Genomic DNA, 10,151 nt, shown 5'->3' on the forward strand with positions numbered 1-10,151 from the left:
AGGCCTTCACTATGTCGAATGTACCGCAATGCCGGCCCCGCGGCCCAGCCTATGGGCTGGGCGCGCCAGGGGGCTTGGTCAAAGGCTGTTCTGTGCAGAGCGCGCGCCTCTCCGACCTCGCCCTGTGCTTCTTGTGACAGCTGATGTATTGAGAGGTCTTCAATTTCCAAGGCGCATGAACAGGGAGACAAGCAGCGCCCCCGCGCAGCAGCGCCGCCAGCAGCCACAGCAGCCCCGCCCGCTCAGGCGCTGGCAAACCCGGCCCCCGCAGCCGGCTGCCCCTGGCGCTCGTCCGCCGCGTTGGCAGCAGCGGCGGCGGCCACCAGTGCCTCGGTGTTGAGCGAGTGGCCGACGTCCAGCCCAGAAACGCCCGCAGACAGCTCATCCACCACCGCCCCCGGGCTGACGCCCCCGGCGTCCAACCCTGCCTGCGCCTCGACGTCAGCCTCTGCAGCGCCGCCGCCAAGCGCCGCCGCGGGCGCCCGAGGGGCTGGGGCCGGGGAGGCAGAGGCGGCGGCCGCGGCGGCTGCGGCCAGCGCGCCGGTGCTGATGCGGGCGCCGCTGCAGAGTAGCTTCTCCACACGTGTGACGATGTGCTTGCCGTACGTCAGCCTTGAGTCCAAAATGCAGGGGGAGAATCATGGGGGAAGCAGGAGGAACCATCAGTGCCAAGGTAGTGATGTGGGCGCGTCGTCAGGCCGCAATCGTGCAACGTGCGCAGCAACCGCTTGTGGCCACATGCCTCGACGCCCCGCTCCTTGCCGTCCGGCCTGCGCTCTCACCGCTTGAGGTACGGCAGCTGCACGCGCAGCTGCTCCAGCAGCCGCTCGCGCTGGTCCTCGTTGCACACCTGCAGGGGCCGAGGAGGCAGGGCGCGGCCGATTCAGGACAAGCCGGTCTGAAAAGACACCAGCCTGCAATATGCGAGGCGCGTTCTGGACCGAACGGCGCAGTGCCGGCCAACACCCCGCCCTCGCCGCCGGCCCGGCCCCTCCCTAGCTTCCCCCAGAAGGCCGCCGCCCACCTCGAGCAGCTTCTGCACCACGTAGTTTCCAAACTGGTCGCGCATCATCTGGTGCAGCGGCGAGTCCGCCAGCGCGCCCGCCCCCGCGTCGCCGGCGCGCGGGGGCGGCTGCGCGAGGATGGCCTCAACCAGCGCCTCGCGCTGCTCTGGCTTGCCGTGCAGCAGGCACTTCTCAACCACGTTGGACGCAAACTTGTTCTGGCCGAGCGTCACGATGTGGGGCGCGAGGGCGTCGATGACGCGGTCCCGCTCGCAGGGGCGGCCGAACTCCAGGATGTGCTGGATCACGTAGTTGCCGTACTGGTCCTGCGCCAGCTGCACGATTGCCTGTGAGAGGAGGGCAGGGGGGCGGACAGGGGGCGGCGGCCGGAAGAAGAGATGTGTGGTTGGGGTTGCAAGGGTTCGTGCCTGGCCAGGGGGGCAGCAGGCGCCTGGACAGGGACGCTGTGGTTCAGCGGCTGCATGGTCTGCCGGGTGCCTGGTCCACACAGGTCGTCCCGCGGCTCACCAGCTGCACCTCCCCCATGACCGAGTCGTAGCGCGGCGTCCCCCCGCAGTGCTCCAGGATGCGCTGCACCACGCGGCAGCCGAACGAATGCATGCTGAGGGACACGATCTGGCCGTTGAAGGTGTCCAGCATGGTGGCCAGGTGCTCAGAGGGCACGCACTCGATGCACCTGCGCATGGGGCGAAGAGGCGCGGGGCGGCCGCATTGGGATGATGGGAGGCCAGGGGCCGGCGCCTGCACCTGCACCGCAGTGCCCCCCCCGAAGACCATGAGCCCCTTCTTAGCCGCCCGAACAATGTCCGGCACAACCGCTGAAGCGCTCACTTCTGGATGACGTGGTTGCCATTCTGGTCGCGCACGCAGCGCATGGCGTGGTCCTGCAGCTCCCGCACCAGCGCGATGCGGCGCTCCATCGGCAGCGCCTCAAGAGCGCGCTGCACCACGCGGCAGCTGTACATCTGCAGCGACAGGTTGAGCACCTGGGGTGGACGCAGGCGTGGGTTGAGGGCAAGGGGAGCGGCGTGGGTTGAGGGCAAGGGGAGCTCGGCGTTAGTGGCAGGAGGATGTGGTTCAGTGGTGCTGCCGAGTTTGACATGCACGGGAAGCTGCTGCTTGGGACGCACCCAGTTTTCACAGCAGCTGCCCCAACCTCTGCAGGTGGGAGGCTGCCACACTTTATGCACTGCGCAGCCGCGCGACCCTCAGCGTAGCGCGCACCTGGCCCTTCATCTGCTGCGCCAGCTCCAGCCGGTGGTCGTCCGGCCCCAGCTCCAGCACCTTCTGGATCACATAGTTGCCAAACACGTCGTTCATCAGCACCATGGCCTTGGGGGCCAGCTCCCTGGAGGGGCCGCGGCAAGGGTGGCGAGGCGGCGCACGCAGGTGCATCGTCAGTGCGCCTTGTCCCGGAGGTGGCTGGCGGCTGCAGGCGCAGAGTCAAACGCGACGCAAGCACAGCGCGTGGCCTGCCCTCAGCCCCTCCCACCTGAATGCCGCCGCCAGGTCCTCAGGGCTGAGCGTGTCGAGCTTGAGCTGGATGAAGCGGCTGCCATGCTGGTCCAGGCTGAAGTCCAGCATGTTGCCCAGCACCTCCTGCAGGGGTGAGCAAAGGTGCAGACAGCGCTCACACGTGTCTGTGGGCGTGGCTAAGGCGGTTTACGCGCGGGTGTCACACAGCAGCCACCACGAATTGCGGAGGGTAGGTTGTTCAAGGCAGCTGTGCGGTAAAAGTCCAGTTAGCCCCCCCCCGGGGGCCTCACACACCTTCATGTCGATCCTCCTGGCTTTGCTGTTCTTGAACTCCTCCAACAGAGGGTTGACGCTGCGCGCGGTGTCGTCGCTGCGCCCGCCCCGCCCACCAGGCGTGCGGTCGCGGTCGCGGCCGCGCGCACTGCGGTCGGCACGGCTCCTGTCCAAAGACCCTGCGCTGCCGTCGCGGCCGCGCGCCGCGCTGGCGTCCTTCTCCTGAGAATGGAGTGGCGGGAGCATAGCAGGCATGGGTACGGTGCGTTCCATGCAATGGTGCACCAGAGCTCCCGCAGGGGGTTGGCAGATCATGCATCACCACGGCTGACGCGGTTTGCTGCTTGCCAATTCATGCTTTTTCGCGTCAAGCTCACCTCTGTGCTCGAGGCTGTCGCGGCGGCGGCAGCAGCCGCTGCGGCTGTGGCCGCAGCCGCCACCATGGCGTTCATGGGCGCGTTCATGTTCATACCCATGTTCATGTTCATGCCCATGCAGGCCTGCATTTGCTGCCAGATGCCCTGCCACATGGCGGAGTAGCACTCGGGCCCCATGGGCGGGAAGCCAAAGCCGGGCATGCCCTGCTGCGGGAAGCAGCCATTGAGGCCTGAGCAGTCGCCCTGCATGCCTGGCATGTTGAAGCCGGGCATGCCGCCGCCTTGCCAGCCAGGGAAGGTGCCAGGAGCCATTGGGAACGGCCACGAGCCCTGCATCCCGGCCTGTGGCTGAGATGCCTGCTGCGCCGCTGCCATGGTCATCATGAACGCCTGCTGCATTTGCTGCATCTGCTGCTGCTGCTGCTGCTGCTGGTGCATCTGCTGCTGCTGCTGCTGCTGCATCTGCTGTGCCGCGTGCTGCTGGGCCTGCATTATGGGCTGCAGCGCGGCAGCGCCCCCCACCCCGTGCCCTGGCATCTGGGCAACGGCAGCGGCCATCGCCGCCTGCTGGGCCACGATGCTGGGGCCCTGCTGCGCATGGGGATTCATTGCAGCCACGGCTGCCTGTGAATGGGCTGCAGCCGCAGCAGCCGCCGCGGCCGCTGCCTGCTGCTGCTGGCTCGTCACAAATGGTTGCGCGGCACTGAAGGACGTCCCGCCCGGCGTCCCGGGCTGGCTGGCAAGCGCTACCGATGCCACCTGCTGCATTGCGGCGTGCTGGAGCGCCGCCTGCTGAATTTGCTGTTGCTGTTGCTGCTGCTGCAGCGCTGCTTGCTGCATCTGCAGGCGCGCCTCATGTGCGACTGCCGCTGGGAGGCATCCAGGCTCGGGGCTGCCGCTGCCAGAGCCGAGCGTCGGCGTGGAGGTCCCCATACTGCGCTGCTGGTGGAAGCCCTCGAGGCCTGACGCCGCCACAACCGCCGCAGCCGCCTGCTGGACAGCCGCCGCCATGGCGGCCTGGTGCACCGTCGTGCCAGCATTGGCGGCAACATTGTAGTCGCTGTTGTTGGTCCCGACGTCGTACTCAGAGCTGCTGATGCGTAGCTTTGACGGCTTGTGCTGCCGAGGCTCGGATTGCAGCCCATAGGTGCCGCCGCCGCGCTGCATGCCTGGGCCATCCTGCGGTTGCACAGCACAGAAGGGAACGGTGAGGTCCACGCCAAGTGTGTGTTCACCAAAATGGAGTGCATGATTGCACGATGAACGTGGTGGTCTTCAACCTTGTCGTTTCCCAAGTGCTGACAATGCCAAGGGGAACCGCACCTTGCCATAGCCCGATGACACAGCGTCCAGCTGGGAACCTGCCGAGCCAGCGCCCGTGCTCAGGTCAAACATGGGCGTCATTGGGCTACGCGGCGTGATGGGAGCGCTGTTGCCAGCGTTGAAGAATGAGTCGGCGCTGAAGCTGCCCTCACGGCTCATGACGCCGCCGCTTGCGCCAACCGCTGCGGCGGCAACAGCGGCCGCACCAGCGCCAGGCCCGCCATTAGTGAAGGACCCGTTGCGGCTCATGCCCTGAGCCATTGTGGCCAGGTTGCTGCCGGTGTGGACGGGCTTGCCCTGGAAATTGGGCAGCTCGGCGTCCAGAGCTGCGGGGTTGCGGCCGCTTGTGTTGGGCCAGCTACCAATGACGGCCTCCAGCTGAGGAGAGCTGCCAAGCGCCTGCATGCCCTGTGTAGGCCGTAGCAAGCAGAGGGCACCACATCGGCCGCAGCCAGCGCAGTCAGTGGGCGTGCTCTTTCAGCTCCTGAAGACAATGCAGGCGTCCCTTGCATGCATTCTCGCAACTATCAGGCCTGCACCTGCCACGCAACACCTCTCCAATCCATCGTGCCACCATAGCAACCCAGCCTGGCGTTCTCGCTGCCTGCTCACGTGCATCATCAGGGGGTTAGGGCTGGCAGTGCCAGAGAGAGGAACATCCCTGTCGTGGTCATCAGCATCCAGGCCCATCTGCGAAGGGTCCCAGATACCCTCCATACTCTGCAGCTGGGGATGGCAACGCGAGGTGCACCCGGCAGTGAGACAACAAGCGAGCTTGCGAGCTCGACGCCGTCGGCGGCATGGCCCGCCACAAACTGCCACAGCAGCACGTCCACTTTCAATGTGGCACCCATAACAACTGTCTTTGTCCCCGTGTTGCTTTTTGAGGAGCTGGCCTCGCCGTAATACAGAGCCGACTGTTCAAAACGCACATGCACCTGCTGGCCCGCCCAGGCGGCGCGTATGTTGTCGCGGCTGGCCTGGCCGCGCGCGTCAAAGCACTTGTTCTTGAGCATCATCTTGAGCAGTGCCGGATCGGCGGGCCTGAGGTTGAAAGGAAGTAGTTGGGGCTCCAGGGGCTTCGGCTGCCTTATGGTCGGGGAGCACAAGCAGCGATGCGGTGCGCCGGCCAATGTAGCGGCGCGCCTTAAGGCAACGCGTGCATGATGACGAATGATGTTATAGGCGTTCTCAGACTGGCATGGGCCCGAGAGGCGCCAAGCGCGACCAGGGCCGCGGGCTGATCGGCTGGTCAAAGTCGAGCCCAGGTGTAGCACTCGGACGGCCAGCGGCCAGCTGCCAGCCATCAAGCTATCACAAAGGCCATTCACTAGCTCACCGGTCATCCTGGGACGCGGCGGCCGCGAGGCTGGCAGCGTCCATCGACCGCCTGAGTGTGTGGCCCTGCAGCAGCGCTGCTCCCGTCTGCGGGTCGTTGAAAAAAGTACTGGGATTTCCCAGTCCATCCATGGTGATCGGCCGGCCGCTGAGGGCTTTGGGTGGGAATGGCGCCAACTAGTGCAGTCAAGCGCACAGCTTAGGGGCTGGCCTGTACGCCTGAAGAGCTGCCAGGACTAAACACTGTTTATCTGCAGCCGATCACGGCGATGAACGGGAGACGATGGGAATCACCGATCATTGGGGAGCACGCGGGGCGGGCTGCGGACTTTTCTGTACTTTGGAGTATTTACACGCGAATTGTGACCTACATAAACCTGTACGACGCATGTGAGCGGACGGGAGCGGACGGCTGCAAAGAGGCAGGCAGCACGCGTATCACTCAACTCACAGCTGGAGCTCACACCCACCCCAACAGTGCAACCTGAGCGCAACGGGCCACGGGGTCACCCCAGCTTGGCACCTTGTGCTGCTGCTGCTGCTGACATCCCAGGTAGGCAGGAACCGTTTAAGACAGGCCATGCTGAGGGGTTTCCATGGGAGTGTACTCCTGCGACTGATGCGCCATCAACTTGAGGTGCGCTTTCTTTCGCACAGAACCCGCCTCGCTTCATCAAGCAACTCTGGAAGGTGCATGGTCAAAGGCCTCGGACCTTACAGGTTCATGAAATAAGACATATATCACATGTGCTGACGCACTGTTTGCTCTTGCGGTGCCGCCACATTGCGCTTCGCTTTCTGCCGCTGTCGCTTGCGCTGCCACTTAGAGAGCTCCGCCTGCGGCATTGCCAACAGCTCCCGCTGTCGCTGTTCAGCAGTAAGGACTTTCCGCGACTCCGGGCCGCCGCTGTCACCAACCCCTCCTCTGCCATCAATCACTCCCCCATGTTGATGCTGCTGTACGTACTGATGGCTGGGATCAGGCTGCTGCGCCCGCTGGAGGTGGGTGCTGGCCGTGGGCCCACCACGATCGCTTAAGCGAACCCTCGCAAGCGCCGAGAGCTTGCCGCCACCGCCCTCCTCATCGTCGCTGCTGCTGTCGTCATCTCCACCCAGGCGTACGCCGGCTCCCTGAGGAGACGGATTGCAGGGCAAGGCACAAACATGATGCCCAAACACAATACAGTCGCTGCCGACGGACATGGCAAGGCAGAGAACCCAGACGTGAAACAGCCGGCGTACTCTGGCATGCATGTATGGCTCGCGCCTCTGATGGGAAAAGGAATTGTGTGCCACCAGGCTCCCACATAGCCCACCTGTCCGTGCCGCTGCGCATCCGTGCCATCGCAGTGCTGCTGTTGTTGCTGCTGCTGGCCTTTAATCCAAGCCGCGACACCGCCCCGCTGCTGCTTTTCCGGCCGCTCCGGCAGTGAGCTGCGCAGGCGTCGTTTCAACCGGCTGTCCACAGCAGAGGCCGTCTCCATGGCCTGATTGCGTTTCCAATGCGGTAAGCGGGTTGGTATGGGATAGGATGGCACAACAGAATCTGATGGAACGGCGCTCAATCGTGTGGTAACGTATGCGTGCTGACAGCGACGGCGGCATTCAAAGCAATGCGACAGTGCGGGTGCACAACATACAGCTCACCTTGCTGTGCGAGAGGAATTTCGCACCCAGTCCAAGCCTGCGCAGCATTAGCAGCAGCCGGCGTGTGAGATAGGCGTGTTGGGCGCCCTCAAACGGCTGTGGCCCCCGCAGTCGCTGCGTGTCCCAGACGGCGATGCACTGCAGTGATGCCACTGCGCCAGCAAGTGCTCACAGGTTTGGTCGCGGTTTGTCAAACAGCTCGTCAGCCGCAGCTCCCGTCTCATCAAGGGCTTCCTCGGCTGACATTCCTAGCCATCCAGCCACGACGGTGAGCGCCTGGTGCGACGCACTGATCTCCAGACTGTCTCCTTGATCGTCCGCCATGGCCGAGCGTTTTTTGGGCTGGGGTTTTTGAGTATGCTGATATCGGTAAACGGCTTGGGCCAGTGCGTGAACAATGGCATGAGTAGGGGTATTATACTGTTCGCCTGAAGTCACCTGACATGCAGGCGACACTGCTCGTGCTGCGTCGATGCACTCGCAGGATGCGTCGCAGCGCACCGCAAGGGGTACAGGTGCATTGCAGCGCACAGCAAGAGCACACAATATACAGTGGGGACGCACGCATCCACCCATGCTATGCCCTCAGTTGGCAATGCACGCACGCTGCAGCTATACTAAGCAACACCTTGCACAAGATCAGCAAGAGAGACCTTTGCTTACTGTACAGACAGATGGGTCGTCTTAAAGTGTACACGCGTCACTCGCCTTGCCGGGCAACAGAGCAGTCTGGCCACCAGCGGCCATGAGCAAGCAGTGGTGGCGGGCCGCAGGCGCGAACCGTATGGTGAGGCATCGATTGCAGTGAAGGGGTGCTGCAAGCGGCGGCCTCCTTGCCCTGCATCGCTGAGAGGCCCCCACTCTGGTGGAAGTCTCCCTGCCGGGTGTTGGCCCTCAAGGTGGGCCCAGTACAAGCAGCCTCACAGGGTACAATAGGGTATAAGCCATGCACGAGCGAGGCCGACCCATAAAACACAGGACACACCGGCAAAGAGAGCAAAGGCTAATGCGCTCCGACTGGCGCAGCTCAGCGCCCGCCAACAACCACATTGGCAGCATCTTCAGGTAGCATGGAGGGCATGCATCGCTTGCACGAGGGAGGCGCCAGTGCTCTGTCAAGTCTCTAGCGACGGCCTCTCGCCGCCTGGGCAGTAGCAACAGAAAGGGTCAAGACGTGTGCAAAGCGCCACGCACTTTGCAACCGCGGCAGAGTGGCCGTATAAGAAGGTTTGCGAAATCCCACCAAACTGGGCAGGCATCCAAGCAACCTCCAGGGCGTGTGCGCTCGGCGCCGAACCTCAAGGCCCGCGTGGCCTGCGCAGAATCACTAAAGCATGGCAGTGCAAAGCCGTGCGCTGATGTGGCGCCCCTCCCAATCTCGCACTTGTCGCGAAGGAGGGGGGCGGATAGCAAGCCACGGCACACTACGCATCGCCACTGACACCACCGTCCGGCTTGATGCCGGTGATCTCGGGGTGCGAAAAGCACGAGAGGTCCGCAGGCAGCTCCGCCAAAAAGGCTGCGTTGAGGGCGGCGATCATGGCGGCCTTGTCGCTGCCCAGCAGCGGCACGCCGATCGACACAGGCTCCTCCTCATCCGTCTTGCGCTGCTCCTCCGCTTCCCTATGCGCACGAGAGAGCTCCTCGGCCTCCTGCTGCGCGCGCGCTGCGGCAGCGGCCTCGCGCTCAGCACGCTCACGCGCGGCGGTGGCAGCCTGGCGTGCCTCGGCCTCTGCCTTGCTGCGGGCCTCGGCTTCAGCCTCGGCTTTGCTGCGCGCCTCGGCCTCGCTGCGTGCCTCAGCCTCGGCCTTGCTGCGGGCCTCGGCTTCGGCGTCGGCCTCAACGCGCGCCGTCTCGTCGGCCTCAGCTTGGGCGCGAGTCAGCTCAGCAGCCTCCTGCTCTGCACGTACAGCAGCAGCATCCGTCTCCTCGGCGGCTGCCTCCTCCTCCACAAGCACGACTGCCTGCTCCTCTGCCTGCGCCTCGGCCTGCACCTCAACCTGCACCTCCTCCACGGGCTGCTGCTGCTGCCCTTGCTGCTGCTGCTGCTGCTGCAGCTGCTGCTCCTGCTGCTGTGCCAGCTCGGCAGCTATGCGCTCCTGGTTGCGCTCGACCTCGGCCTCGGCCTCCGCCTCCGCCTCAGCGGCTGCGGCCAGGGCCGCCGCCTGAGCGCGCGCGATAGCCAACGCCCGCGCGCGCTGCTGCTCCTCCTCCAGCTCGCGCTGCGCCTGCTCCTGGGCTGCAACCTCTGCAGCCGCGGCCTCCTCGGCCTCGCGAGCTGCTGCTTCCTCAGCCGCCGCGCGCGCGAGCGACTCCGCCTCCACCTCGCGCCGCACCCGCGCCAGCTCGTCCAGGCTGCGCTGCCGCTCCCGCGCGCGCTCCGCCGCGAGCGCGGCCGCCTCCGCCAGCGCCTCAGCCACGTCACCGGGCTGCTGCGCCACGGGCGTGGGCGGCGCCGCCGGCGTTGCCGCCACCGGCCGCGACGAGATGCGCGGCGGCGTGCTCGCGCCGCTGGCCGGCTCCGAGTCCGTGCCCGACGACGCCGAGTCGATGGTGCCCATGAGCGAGGTGTGGAGCGTTTCGCGCATGAGGGTGCTGTTCTCCTCCGCCACGTCGGTGAGGTCCTGGATGAACTCCTTGGCCAGCTGGCTGCGGATGTCCATGATGCGCATCGCCATGCTGGGGTTGGGGG

At 65.2% G+C, this 10,151-nt stretch overlaps 2 protein-coding genes across 2 annotated transcripts; both read right to left on the minus strand.

Annotated features, from left to right (window-relative positions):
- Positions 1-242: 242 nt before the first annotated feature.
- On the minus strand, positions 243-5,944 carry MNEG_7013 (hypothetical protein; the record flags this gene model as incomplete). Its single annotated transcript, XM_014044514.1, has 13 exons — positions 243-612; positions 783-850; positions 1,025-1,351; positions 1,533-1,701; positions 1,857-2,011; positions 2,250-2,373; positions 2,518-2,624; positions 2,796-2,996; positions 3,152-4,330; positions 4,475-4,882; positions 5,087-5,200; positions 5,413-5,518; positions 5,814-5,944. 13 exons carry the CDS (start codon positions 5,942-5,944, stop codon positions 243-245), a joined length of 3,459 nt encoding a protein of 1,152 aa, XP_013899968.1.
- Positions 5,945-8,883: 2,939 nt separating this feature from the next.
- On the minus strand, positions 8,884-10,137 carry MNEG_7014 (hypothetical protein; the record flags this gene model as incomplete). Its single annotated transcript, XM_014044515.1, has 1 exon — positions 8,884-10,137. The coding sequence occupies one exon, from the start codon at positions 10,135-10,137 to the stop codon at positions 8,884-8,886; it is 1,254 nt and encodes a 417-aa protein (XP_013899969.1).
- Positions 10,138-10,151: the final 14 nt, after the last annotated feature.

This window comes from Monoraphidium neglectum (assembly GCF_000611645.1).
Source record: "Monoraphidium neglectum strain SAG 48.87 unplaced genomic scaffold scaffold01203, whole genome shotgun sequence".
In the NCBI taxonomy this organism is placed as follows: domain Eukaryota; kingdom Viridiplantae; phylum Chlorophyta; class Chlorophyceae; order Sphaeropleales; family Selenastraceae; genus Monoraphidium; species Monoraphidium neglectum.